Genomic DNA, 14,219 nt, shown 5'->3' with positions numbered 1-14,219 from the left:
TCCAAGCTGAATCCTCGTTCCAGAAGTGAAAAGGGACTAACTGAACAAATCAGATCCATTTTTCAGTCAAAAGAACCACAGCATACGTTCGGTTCCAAGCAGATTCATCAACCGTGAAAGATCGACTCTAAACCTCAAAAATACTCTTCACAACAGTGTTCATATATAAACAACTACTGAGGACGAATATAAGGTCCGATCCATAACTGGTCACGGTGGCTTAAACTACAAGAAATTTAACTACAAACTGTCGAACAGAGTACTAATAGACACCCAAAGCATCAGCTTTGCAGACTAGCGATTTAAAACAAATCGGTGCTCCTAGCCAGAGGGAGAGAGAGAGGTGAATTAGATAATTGTAAAACTTCAACCTATAGCTCAAACTAGTTAGCACAAAATATAAGTTAAAACATATAATCTATATGTGCAATTAGGGTTCAACTAGTGTAAAAATCTCATCCTAAAGAGTTTTGTAACCTATAGCCAATCCTAGCAAGATACTGCACTTAAAAATATAAAGGCATGCAGGATTGCAATAAGAAATACGGAAGCTTAAAGGAAGGGGATGAGGGGAAGCAAACTCTCGACATGAAGATTTATTTCGTGGTATCGGTAGGCATAAAGCCACTCCTAGTTTACGTTATTGAAGCACTCACTAAGAGTACTGCTTCTCGATCACCGAGTCTCTTCCGGAACTCTTCTTGACTAGCCACCAAGGCTCTCGCCAAGTCCCCGGTCACCTCGATGCTGTCTCCACTAAGGAGCTTCTCCATAAAGGAAGGGGGTCTCCACATCCCTCGTACAAAACCGTCGTTGCCGCTCCACACCAAGCCGGAGGGTCGATGACTTGCAGACGAGCCACCAAGACTCCAAGAGGCCAGCACATCAAGATACAACTTGTGGTTCACTCAAGAACCAGCGCACAAGGTAGCAACGCATTGCTCTCTCACTCTCTCTAGAGCTCTCAAAACTTGTGCTAAACCTAAGGATGTGATCAATGAGCTCTTGGGTGGCTTTGGAGAACTTCTTCAGAGTGTGGGTAGCTTCTCACAAACTCCAGCAGCCTCAAATGACCTGAGGTGAGGCTTTGTATAGGCTAGAGATCCACTCCTAGCCGTTACATGCTTTTACCCTGAAAAGCATAAAGCGTCGGTTAAACCGGTCACACGCATCCTGCCCACCAGCCGTTGAACTCCAACTGCCATCTTCTGCTGATGTCATTGCACCAACACCTTGCACCGGCGACCGTCGGTTTAACCAGTGCTGAAGAATTTGCTTTGAAATCCTTCTGGAACCAAACATGTGTACTGAGTAACCACACGCTTGCACCGACGCCTTCTTTTGTATCGTCAGTTTAACTGGTGTCTCTGTCATTTCTCCACTTGGTCGTCGTATCATCTCCTTATTGCACCAACGCCTCCATTTTTGTTTCATCGGTTCAACCAATTTTTCTATATTTGATCATTGTTTTAACAAACAATGCACCGATGAGTTATATTCTAGGACCGTCGGTTCAATCGGTTGACTGATTTCGGTTAGCACTTGTCCAATTCATCGCTCGATCATTTCATCTTAGACATCTTGATAATGAATTGGACCATCTTATATATTGATTGGACTCCATCCATGGGATATAGAAATCATACAATCTTGAGCTTACAAACTCGTCAGTCCCATGACTATGTTGTCACATAATCACCAAAATCACAACTATGGCCTAATGGGGCCATGTTCCTTACAATCTCCTTCTTTTTTGTGATTGGTGACAACACAATCAAAACAATCATAAATTTGCAAGAATTGAAAAATTGAACCACTTACATTTGCTTGGATGCTTACCACCATCCAATCTTAACCTTGGCCTCCCCTTGAGTCCATGGTTTCCCCTTTGTTTCCCCCAAAATTTGAATTTGGTGTTAGGTTTATTTGTTGGATTTCTTGTACTCCAAACCTTTCTTGACCACTACTTCTCCCCCGTATTTGCCCTATAATTGTTTTGATTCCACACTTCTCCTCCTTTAGAATTAAATCACCTAAAAGGTTTAGCAAAACAATATAGCTTAAAGGGAAAAATTAGTAGCCTAGAGAGTTAGTTCCATGAATCATATTCCAGATAATATGATATCAATGAAGATACCATTTTGAAGGTTACTAGGGTGGATCACAAAATTATGAAACTAGCATGACATGAGCTAAGCTTTCCATAAATATGTGCATGAAATGATAATGTGAAAATCAAGTGCACAACTAGATATTTGAGCAAGAAAGCTTAGATCATATCATGCACGGAGGTAGCTCTAAAAGATTAAAGAATTGACGATGATACCAATGGAAAGAGTTTGATCCTTGCATACCTCCGGGGGAATGGTTATCTTGGTTGTACTACTTCAAAGAAGTTGAGTGAAGAAGCACTTGGGTACACCATGGTGATCAAATATATGAGCAGATAGCTTATGAACTTAGATATGAAGATTTAAGTTCGATAGGGCATGACTCAATATGCTTGAAAGCACAAAGATTACTCTTATCACGCCTATAGAGTCGTTAATTCACATTGAGAGTGAACAACATTCTCATAGTGTGATTGCACCGGAAACGCGCCGTCAAGAGACTACAAAGAATAAGCTTGCAAACTTGTTAGACTCCAAAATTACAAATCATAGAATGAACTTCCTCTAAATGTGTGCATTTAGTGTTTGAATCACCAATCAAAAGTATGCACATTGTTTTTAACAATAATGGGAAGCTTATAGGACTTGTGTTCATAGTACAAAATTGAAACACATACCTCATGAATGAAGTCCATGTACCATGAAGATGAACACCGTGTAGTTTTTCTACACACTTATCAAACCATGTAGGTTGCCCATAGGTTAAAGCAAGACACAAGCAACCTACCATATATAGATAACACTAGGAAATACAACGCATGCATACAACCTAGCATAGGCAAAAGTGCTACATGATGTTTGAATTGAAATCTAGCTACTATTGCCTTACGGGGGGTTGGACTTTGGATCTCCTCTCTCCCTTCTTTTTTTTATTGGGCCCATTCACTAGGGCCAAATTCTTCCCTACCGGACATCAAACTCAAATGGGCTGTTGTCTTATTTTTATCCATATTTATCAGTTCGGTCCATTGCGTTCTGCGCATACCCAGCCCAAATTTGTGTTCGATTGGGTTATCCCAATTTATTTTTTATTCCTCCAACATTATATTTTGATTAATTTTCATTCACAAACAAATTATGGTCTTGCTAACATAATTCAATTATTTCACAATTTTTTAGAATGTCCAACAATCTTCTTAGCCTTTTCATTTGTTCCATCGTATATTTTAATTTTTCGTGAGCTTGTACGATTTGTTCCATGGTCTTTTGTGCAGTTCCCTAAATAATAATTAGATGTTGCGCGTTAGTTTTTTTGCTGTTCTAATGTTATTATTGAGATGTTCCATGGTGTATTTAATTTTTATCGTTCTCATAGTATTCATGAGATGAGTGTAGTCTGCACTCGCTCCGACTAGTCGGATGTAAGTGTCCCCTCACACACCTTGTTTTGTTCTTCATGAAAATTCTCGCAATCATGAGCCAGATACTTTATCTCAAGAATCTGGATTTCCTTCTCTGAGTATGTAGGACAATTCATTACACGAGCATGAAAGTAGATTAAATGGAGTTTTACAATATGTGCTGAATAACATGCATGGCACATACGAAATTGAGGTGTTTTAATTTCCTATACACTGATTCTCCAAGGCACCAGACGTGAGAGTTTGTTCCGAGTCTCATAATAATTGTGTTGTGTTCTACTTTTCCTTCCTTTCACAAATCATGTATGCAACAACCTCGCATTTATACAAATGTTTAGGCTGGCTTCTTGCCGGCCGTAATTTTCCTAAAAAATAATCTCACAAAGAGTATATAACATTCATAATACTTCTTGGATTATCATCTTACCAAGTTTTACACCAGCTAGCTAGCTACTAGCTTTAGAGCTAAGGAAAAACAACTACTGTCTGTCCCTAACACATGGCAGTAACTTGTGCCCGGCATCTTCCTGACCTCTTCAGACTTTATGTCCATACTGTATAAACTATCATACGTCCAGATGAAAAGAACCCCGGGCGGCACCATGCGCAAAGCTGCTCACATGAGGTGAGGTCTTGAGTGCGTTGAGCGCCTTCGGAAGATCAATGACTCCGCATTGAACAAATCTTGCATCTTCGTCGTCTCGACCAGCCACCCTCGACCATAGGTTGACTTTGAGTCTGCAGTTGTCCATGGTGGCGAATCCTAGCCTTCCATCATCCATGGCCATGAGCACAATATGTCGCGGATGGTATTAATGCCGGTCGCATGTCAATCGTAGATGCTTCCCTCGTGGTCAAGTCGTACTTCACGATTCCATGGTTCGAATTGAACAAGTAGAGCGCATTCCCCCTGAGCACACCGGGTTCCGGCTTGAAGCAGTAGTGGTCATTGCGACAGCGAAGCTCACTAAATGTTTGCTCGCTCCATGCAGCGATCTCGGACGAGTAGGTGCACGAGCACATCTTGTCGTGTTTGATGTCCACGAAGTCAACCAGGAAAGATCCCCAGCGGCAGTCGAGGTGGTCGCAGTTGCCGCCGGCGGCGCAGACCACGGCCGCGGCCCAGCTGCGCGGGAACACGTCGAATTCCATCGGCATGCTGGGCAGCTCTCGCTGCTCGCCGGTGACGGGGTCCCAGACGGCGAGCTCGGTCCTCATGGGGCCGCTCCCCCAGGGCCAGCGCTCCAGCAGGACGCGGCCGCGGCGGGTAGGGGTGGTTGGTAGAGGTTGGCTCACTCCACGCGCTAGCCTCTGACGCGTAGATGCAGGTGAACATCCTCTGGGGCTTGAAGGCCATGAAGAGAACCAGGACCAGAAAGGATCCCCGGTGGCAGTCGAGGTGGTCGCAGCCGCCGCCGACGCCACCGGCAGCGGCACACACCACGGCCGCCTTCCATTCGCTGTGGCTTGGCAGGCCGGGCAGGTGCTGCTGCTCGTCCGTGACGGGGTCCCAGACGGAGAGGCCGATCGTCCAGGGGCCGAGCCCGGGCCCCGAGGGCTCGCGGAGGCGGAAGAGGAGGACGCGACCGTGGCGGAAGGAGGACGCGGGGATGAAGCTAGCGCGCCGTCGGCGGGGCTCCTTCTCGTCGGAGTCGTCCTGGCCCTTGCAGAGGACGCCCAGCAGCGGGGCCGCGCGGTGGAACTCGTGGAACCGGCGGCTGAAGGCATCGGCGGAGACGAGGCGCCGCCAGAGCCTGCAGACCAGGGCGGCGCGGACCATTTTCGTTTTCCTTGGTCGATAAGGACGCAGGATTGCGACGCGATGCGATCTGTGTGCATGCCTGGACTGGAGGTCCGGTTCAACAATAAATACCAGCTTGACGGGTGGTGTCCGTGTCACTACCATGTGGGTCCAGCGATTCCATACCGTGATCCGAATGGTTGTTCAGAGTTCTTCCTTCAGCTAGTTCCTGTTACAAACTCCTCTGATACTGAGCCCTGCCCTTCTGAACTTTGTCTCTGCCAATGCACATCGTCTTGATGGCATCCCATGCTTCTGCCGACTGCTTCTTGGCCACTCGCCGGAACCATATCTGGCGGCACTGAGAGGATAAGGACCTAATTGTCCATGCAATCTTCCTGGAAATTGCAGTCGCTATACTCGATGGCGTCCCAGAGGTTGCGGGCTTGGAGCATCATCTTCATGACTAGACTCTAGTGGGTGTAGTTGGATCTTGTCAGCATCGGGTACTTTGTGCCACTCGACTTCTTCACCACCCTCGAACGGCTGGCCACTCCCTATCCTAGTAGCACTGCCCACGCGGGGAAGGGGAGGGATGCCTCGGGTGGCGACGCGAGGTTACAGAGCCATCCTACGATGACCCCCCTCCTCCCGCATCTTTCTCACCAACCGGCTTCTTCTCCTTCTTCACCTGTCGCTTTGGATCTTCTTACCGCTGGTCCTTGGGCGTCAGGTCCTCCTTCACATGCAGACCTTTTTCACCCTCGACCGGCTTTTTGCTCTCCCTCGAGCCATGCCTAGACCTAACGGGCTTCTCGGATGGAGATATTGATCCAAAGGATACTTAACCTAGACTCTGGTACCAATTGTTGAAAATCCACCTCCTACCGAGTGGTTTCTCAGGCACAGCCAAGCTGGGAGGGGATGAACACACACACCTTTAAGGTTGTTTGCACAAGAGCGCCGACTGGATCCCGGTTGCTGTTGTGAGCTTTGATTTAAGTAGATGTCCCAAGCGGATAAGGTACAATAAAATAGCGCTGGGTATAAGACCAAGCGAAAGTTACAAGATAGCGGACCTTGGTCTATGGGCTGCATGCAAGCAGTAATTTCATAGTGTGCCGCAGTCTATGACTAGTCTATTTCAACCTAGATATTGCCTACACGCAAGGGTTAATGCCCCAACACGGTCGTTGTGGTTGGAGTCGGATGGATCCCTCACCGTCTTCGGCCACCGGCGCTCTGCCTGGGCCGCGCGCGGAGGGAAGAGGGACAGGAGGAAACTTGGATTCGTTGGAAGTGAGCGCATGCTGCTTGGCGTTGCGGCCTCGCAGAGGTTGCCAGCGGCGGCGAGAACCCGCCGGGTGCCGTGTCGCCAGGCAAGATATTTACAGATTGCGCCATGGATCATTTACACCTAGATGACCTATATTTTTACATTTAGTCCCTTAGTATTATTCGATAATTTAGTCGAGATCCATTTATTTACACATAGACCCCCGTACTGGATCACAATTGCTAATCGCGATCCGAACATTTACATACACGATCCTACACCATTTACATGTAGACCCCTGGTTTTGATCTGAATTTGGCAAGGCACCTCTGGGCTCCGGTGCTACCCGCGCGCACTCCATCTCTCTCCCCTCGTCGGCTCCTTTGTCCGGCCGCCGCCATTCCCAGCCGGAAGCGCCAGGCCGCACCCTGCTCATCGCCGGAGTCCCTCGCAGCGGCTCTCCGTTCCTCTGTTTCGACTGAATCGGCAGGTCGGAGCGGAGCCCCGAGCGGCGACCACGCCATTGGTGAGACAGAAAGAGAGAGAGAGAGGCCGGCCACCAGCCAAGAACAGTCAATGGCTCAATACCACGTTCCGTCTTCAACTTCTCCGTTCCAATTTCCAGGCGGCGGTGGCGGCGCTTGGACTTCTCGCTCGACCGCCGAAACTGCTGCTCTGGAAGATGAGTGTTTCAGTGTGCGCAAGTTTCATGTTGCTTTGTCACCATGTAAACTTCCTTCATTTCTATTCATCGACCTCGAGCCTGCTGCGAAGGAAAAAAATCACAAGTAGCAAGTCTGAATTTCTCTTCATCACCATTAGCCAACTGCGATTCAGGTTGTCGCTCCCATCATTTTCAGTTTGACCTGAGGAAGGAATGTTCCGCGTGTACATGATTCAATCAGTTTCAGTAGCCAGGTTTGGGTGCCCTCTGAAACTGTTGTTACTGAAACTTGTAGTCGACAAGGAACGTTGCTCGGTTGCTGCTTTTCGTTTCATATGTGTCACAAAACTTATTTGTGACTCTGAACTCAATTTTTTGCTTGCAACCGCAGTTTGAAATCTCATTTTGACTCTGAATTTTCTACTTAGATGATGAAATTAGCATATTTGCAACTAATAAACTTCATTTCGAGTGTAAACCAGTGTATACACGTCACGCGTACAGCAACATCTCGATCGGGAATATATCCATCCATTCATTGGTAAATAAAAAGAAATAAATCACTTCCATTCAAGTGGTTAGATCCATTGGCAAAAAAGAATATGCAGACATGTCCCTTTCGTAGCCTACTATTATTGTAACCAAATGTATACGGCGCAGTCAAATTCAGAACCTTCAGTGAAAGAGACCGTCAGGGGAAAAAAATCCAAAGGCAAAGTTGAAGAAGCAACAACCGTTACAAAATTCGAACTGTTCCACTAAAACAACCATCAGAACTGAACAGTCAAATTACCAGCAATGTCAGCTCTACCAATACAAGTAGTCCAAGATTATGCTAGTTTTGGTTTGTTGGCTACAAATGCTGCATGATCGTCCTCGTCAGCAGAGGTGACGATCGATGGACGTGGAGATGAGCAGTGGTGCCGCTGGAGCCGTGCCAAAGCTGGAGCATCCGCCGGGGGCAAGGGAGGCGAGGCGCCGCCGGGTGCTGCTCGTCGCCGGCCTGGTGGCGCTGCCGCTCCTCGCGTTCTTCGTCCTCGGCCGGGAGAGCGCGTCGACGGTCTGGGAGATCGCGAGCGCCAAGCTCACCGGCATGGATGACGACGCCGCCGGTAATGCAACCAGTGGAGGAGCCGACGAGCTCCTCGGCGGGCTGCTGGCGCCGGGCATGGACCGCCGGTCGTGCCGGAGCCGGTACGAGACGTGGCGGTACTACAAGCACTTCCCCTACGCGCCGTCGCCGCACCTCCTGCGCAAGCTCCGCGCCTACGAGGCCCGCCACAGGCGGTGCGCCCCCGGCACGCCGCTCTACGCCAGGTCCGTCGAGCGGCTCCGGTCCGGCCGCAGCGGCGCCGGCGAGGCCGAGGAGTGCAGGTACGTCGTCTGGCTCCCCTTCGACGGCCTCGGCAACCGCATGCTCTCCATGGTCAGCGGCTTCCTCTACGCGCTCCTCACCAGCCGCGTCCTCCTCGTCGCGCTGCCCCCGGACTCCGCCGACCTCTTCTGCGAACCGTTCCCGGGAACGACGTGGCTGCTCCCGCTGGAGGACTTCCCCGTCGCCAACCTCTTCGGGCTCGGGCACAACCCCGAGCAGTCGTACACGCGCCTCCTCCACAGGAAGAAGATCGTCGTGGACGACCCGTTGAGCAACGCGACGGCGGCGCCCGTGCCGGCGTACGTGTACCTGAGCCTGGGGTACCAGCTGACTGACAGGATCTTCTTCTGCGGCGAGCACCAGCTCGCGCTCGGCAGGGTGAACTGGCTGCTGCTGTACAGCGACCTCTACTTCGTGCCGTCGCTGTACCCGATCGCCGGGTTCGGGGACGAGCTCCGGCGGCTGTTCCCGGCCAGGGAGAGCGCGTCCCACCTCCTGCTCCGGTACCTGCTCCACCCGACGAACCCCGTGTGGGGCCTGGTCACCAGGTACTACCACGCATACCTGGCTCCGGCGACGCGGAGGATCGGCGTGCAGGTCAGGATGTTCGGCTTCGCCTCAGTCCCCGTCGACGACATGTACAACCAGATCCTCGCGTGCTCCCGGCAGGAGCGCATACTGCCGGAGATCGACGCCGACGGCGACGCGGCGGCTGGCACCGGCAGCAAGACCTCCACGGCGATCCTGATCGCGTCGCTGTACCCCGACTACTACGAGCGGCTGAGGGCGAGGTACTACGAGCACGCGGCGGCGAAGGGCGGCGGCGGCGCGTGGGTGGGCGTGTTCCAGCCGACGCACGAGGAGCGGCAGGCGACGGAGAGCCTGGCGCACAACCAGAGGGCGCTGGCGGAGGTCTACCTGCTGAGCTTCTCCGAGGCGCTGCTCACCTCCGGGCTGTCCACGTTCGGGTACGTGAGCAGCAGCCTCGCCGGCGTGCGCCCGGCGATCCTGCTCACCGCGTTCCGCCACAAGGTCCCCGCGACGCCGTGCCGGCGGGCCGTGTCCATGGAGCCGTGCAACCTCACGCCGCCCCGGGGCGTGGAGTGCCGGCGGAGCGAGGCCGCGGACGACGGGGGCGACGTGGCCCGGCACGTCAGGGTCTGCGAGGACTTTCACGACGGGGTGAAGCTGTTTGACTAGGCTGCGGCGGCGGCACGGCGCTGACTTTTCTTGGTCGTTGCTGCTTACTGTTAGGCACATTTCTTTTCTTTAAAAGGAATCTAGTTGACACATTTCTAAAATACAAGTCGTTGCAAAGACGGATGATTCCATGAGATGAGTCCAAATCGGTGTGCTCCAAGTTCATTTAGGTTCCGTTTGAATCCATGTGCTAAATTTTAGGCCTAAAATTTAGTCTATTAGATGATCCAAATTCCATATGAAGTAAACTTTAGACTAAAGTTTTAGTTTCATCCAACTAAAATTTAGTCCATTAGTTCATAGAACCCACCTAATTCAGACTAAAATTTAGTTTTATCCATTTATACGTTTCAACTTTAGTCCATAAATCCAAATAGGTATGGACTAAAATTTAGTTACCCAAACAGTCACCTAAAGAATTAAATTTTAGTCCTAGATGATCTAAACGGGCACCCTAAAATCTAGAAGGGATTTCAAGTGACGGGTTCACGATATAGATGAACAGAATTTGCAAGTTCGACGTTGAGACAACCGGATGAGAGGGCAGGAAGTAGGGGCGAGCATGCCTTGTAACCTTTTGTGGAAGAAGATGAACAGAGCTTGGGGCAACAGGACTTTATTACCTGAAGTAAATGAAGAAAAAAGAAAATGAACATAATATATCTAATTGGACGCCATTCCTATAGCCAAGTGGGCCATGGGCCACTTTCACAAGCTAAAAAAGAAAAGGAGGGAGGGTGGTCGGAGACGGATAGTGAGTTGGCAGCGCATACGCAGAGCATAGTATTCACAAGAAATGTATACAAAATAATACCTTGAATGAAAAAAAGTTTATGCAAGTATTTTTCATAATATATAAAACCAATCTTACGTTGTTGAGGTTCAAAATCTAGATAAAATCAAGAAAAATAAGAAAATCTTTCATATTCTCTCTTATCACTTGCACAAGGTGGATGTATTTTATTATTATATAAATAAATATGTATAATGTATAATAAAATACATCTATATAAAAATTTATATATATATATATAGTTAAAGGTAAAAATATTTGACTTACAATATAAACTTATATTTTTATGGAGAAAATAAGTAGTTGCAAGGATGAAGATGTTATAATGAGGGGACGAAATAGGATTCTTGAACCAATCGACTCAAGTCAGCAAGATAATAAATGCTGTCGCAAAATTACCAAAACTGTCATGAAAATTGCATCTCAAGGTGCTCGGTGAAATTCCTCAACCGTGTGCAATGTATGGTGATTTCCATGGATTTTGTACAGATAAGCTCGCTTGTGTAGCTTTTCTTTTTTCTTTTGGCTCTTCGTCAGGCGATAACGATGACTTTGAGTATGCAACAGCTTTGCTCGCTGACATGAGAGAAACAAGTGGCATGGTGACCCCTAGTCGAACAATTTAAGCCCTTTCTGCCAGTCCTCGCAGACCTTGAGGTGGCGGGCAAGGTCCTCCCCGTCCACGGCCTTGCCCCGGCATTCAGGCCCCATGGCGGCGTGAGGTTGCACGGCTCCATGGACACGGCCCGCCGGCACGGCGGCGCGGGAACCTTGTGGTGGAACGCGGTGAGCAGGATCGTCGGCCGGACGCCGGCGAGGCTGCTGCTCACGGACCCGAACGTCGACAGCCCGGACGTGAGCAGCTCCTCGGAGAAGCTCAGCAGGTAGATTTCCGCCAGCGCCTTCCGTTTGTGCGCCAGCTTCTCCGTCGCCTGCCGCTGCTCGTGCGTAGGCTGGAACACGCCCACCCACGCGCCGCCGCCGCCCTTGGCGGCGTGCTCGTAGTACCTCGACCTCAGCCGCTCGTAGTAGTCGGCGTACAGCGACGCGACCAGGATGGCCGTGGAGCTGCCGTTGTTGCCACCCTCACCGCTCGTCGTGGTGATGTTGCCGCCTGTCGCCGTCGTCGTCGGTTTCCGGCAGTATGCGCTCTGCCGGGAGCACGCGAGGATCTGGTTGTACTTGTCGTCGGCGGGGACGGTGTCGGAGCCGGCCGCGGCCATCCTGATCTGCATGCCGATCCTCCGCGCCGCCGGGGCCAGGTACGAGTGGTAGTACCTTGTGACCAGGCCCCACACGGGGTTGCCCGGGTGGAGCAGGTACCGGAGCAGCAGGTGGGACGTGCTCTCCCTGGCCGGGAACAGCCGCCGGAGCTCGTCCTGGAACCCGGCGATCGTGTGCAGCGACGGCGCGAAGTAGAGGTCGCTGTACAGCAGCAGCCAGTTCACCTTGCCGAGCGCGACCTGGTGCTCGCCGCAGAAGAAGGGCCTGTCCGTCATCTGCCACCCCAGGCTCAGGTACACGTACGCCGGCACGGGTGCCGCCGCCGTCGCGTTGCTCGCCGGGTTGTTGTGGCCATCCACGACGATCTTCTTCTTGCGGAGCAGGTGCGTGTACGTCTCCTCGGGTCTCGGCCCTAGCCGGAACAGGTTGGCGACGGGGAAGCCCTCCAGCGGGAGCAGCCACGTCGCGCCCTGGAAGGGCTCGCAGAAGAGGTCGGCGGCGTCCGGCGGCATGGCGACGAGGAAGACGCGGCCGGTGAGGAGCGCGTAGAGGAAGCCGCTGAACATAGACAGCATGCGGTTGCCGAGGCCGTCGAAGGGGAGCCACACGACATAGCGGCACTCCACGCCGTCGGCGCTGCGGCCGGACCGGAGCTGCTCGACGGACCTGGCGTAGAGCGGCGTGCCGGGGGCGCACCGCCTGTGGCGGGCCTCGTAGGCGCGGAGCTTGCGCAGGAGGTGCGGCGACGGCGCGTAGGGGAAGTGCTTGTAGTACCTCGACAGCTGGTACCGGCTCCGGCACGAGCCGCGGTCCATGCCGGGCGCGAGCAGCTCGCCGAGGAGCTCGCCGTCGGCCATGGTCGCCGTACCGGCGGCTGCGTCGTCGTGTCCATGACCATGAGAAGCGTTCGTAAACATAAACCCTTAAAAATTCGACACTGATCGAGCGACCACGCACGTAAGCGAGTGAAATTGAAACGAGGGGACCGTACGTACCTCCTCCATTGTTCATGGCGACGAGCTTGGCGCTGGCGATCTCCCAGACCGCCGACGCGCTCTCCTGGCCGAGGACGAAGAAGGCGAGGAGCGCCATCAGGCCGACGGCGAGCAGCGCCCGGCGGCGCCTTGCGGGCGTCCACGCCTCCGCCGCCAGGTCCAGCATGAGCCTACTAGCGCCGCCGCCGCTCGTCATAGCAATCTCCATCGATGATCTCCACTCCACCAGGCTCTGTGATCGGAGCTAGCCAAGGATTTAATAGGGTTGATCACGGACGGGCTCACGGACGCATCAACGATCTCGATGCATCGGAGGTTGCGTTGATGACAATACTGTAGAACTAGTCGACGTCTCCAAACGCTCGCCATGGTGGCGCCTCTATCGATCTGGCAGCTTGCTGAATCGAGCTAAACTAGAGCTAGTGAACCCTTGTCCCGTTGACCCCCAACTAAACTAGACGAAAACCCAAGTGGCACCGGTTTTGTGGGGACACACACACACTTCGATACTCTCTCATGTTACCTAGCTAGTCTTAATTAACGCATGGTGCCAGCTTGCTACATCCGGTGAGTTTCATTAAATCTACCGCAAAATGGTTAATTACATGTTACTATATTTTTTAAAAAAGAATGGTTAAAGCTATAGCAGTTTGACTTAGGATAAATCTAGAATTAGCTATGATTTGAAGCGTGAAATAGTCATTAATAAAAGCCAACGGTGCCTTGATTCTCGGTTGGCTGGTGTTGTACTGGTCTTATTTAGTAAATAAAAGTACATGATATCCATGCCAAATGAACTATATACACACACTCCTTTTTCTTGATCCGGAGTATATGCAAGGAATTATGTATTTGCCCATGTACTCAACAACTAGTTTATTTTCTTTCGACCAAAGGCAAATCGCCTAGCTTTATATTGAAAGCTTAACCAAACGTTTCGACTAGTTTGTTCTTTGCCTGTTCATCAGATACATGAGTATGTTTATGCGGCGAGTAAGAGTATTTTCCCATTACAATGAGTAATGACGGCACAATAAATGTCATAGGAAATGCATAATATGAAGAAAGGAAGGCAGGACTACCATTTCAAAAGAAGTATATATGTGCTCATAACAAATATTATTGTAGTACATTGACATGAAATGGGACAGTGCAATAAATAAACAAATTTGGCATGCTAAGGCATCTAATAATAAATTAGTCATTAGGATACAAAATTATTTGGAAAACCCCACTTAAGCATGGGAAAACGACAAACCTCATTAAGAGATAAATTGGACCAATTGACATAGTTAATAAAAAGAGAGTAATATACTGAATAAAAACTCTCTCGCTCTGCCCACCCGGCCCCACCTGGCAGGGCAACCGGTCAACCGGGTTGAATCGGACCAGGTGGCAGGTCGCGTCATCCCCGCAAAC

At 50.6% G+C, this 14,219-nt stretch overlaps 1 protein-coding gene and 1 pseudogene across 1 annotated transcript; one reads left to right on the top strand and one right to left on the bottom strand.

Annotated features, from left to right (window-relative positions):
* The first annotated feature begins 7,952 nt into the window (after window positions 1-7,952).
* LOC112882492 (galactoside 2-alpha-L-fucosyltransferase-like) lies at window positions 7,953-9,907 on the top strand. Its single transcript, XM_025947564.1, has one exon. The coding sequence runs from the start codon at window positions 8,112-8,114 to the stop codon at window positions 9,786-9,788; it is 1,677 nt and encodes a 558-aa protein (XP_025803349.1). The 5' UTR covers window positions 7,953-8,111; the 3' UTR covers window positions 9,789-9,907.
* A 1,283-nt stretch (window positions 9,908-11,190) lies between these two features.
* LOC112879991 lies at window positions 11,191-13,008 on the bottom strand (annotated as a pseudogene).
* Window positions 13,009-14,219: the final 1,211 nt, after the last annotated feature.

This window comes from Panicum hallii, chromosome 2 (assembly GCF_002211085.1).
Source record: "Panicum hallii strain FIL2 chromosome 2, PHallii_v3.1, whole genome shotgun sequence".
Taxonomy (NCBI): domain Eukaryota; kingdom Viridiplantae; phylum Streptophyta; class Magnoliopsida; order Poales; family Poaceae; genus Panicum; species Panicum hallii.
The sequence above is the reverse complement of the archived record's forward strand: the minus strand, read 5'-3'. Positions and strand labels throughout refer to the sequence as shown.

What these genes read in the sequence shown, in the direction of transcription:
- LOC112882492 (XM_025947564.1), top strand. Translation starts at nt 8,112, where the DNA reads ATGGACGTGGAGATGAGCAGTGGTGCCGCTGGAGCCGTGCCAAAGCTG.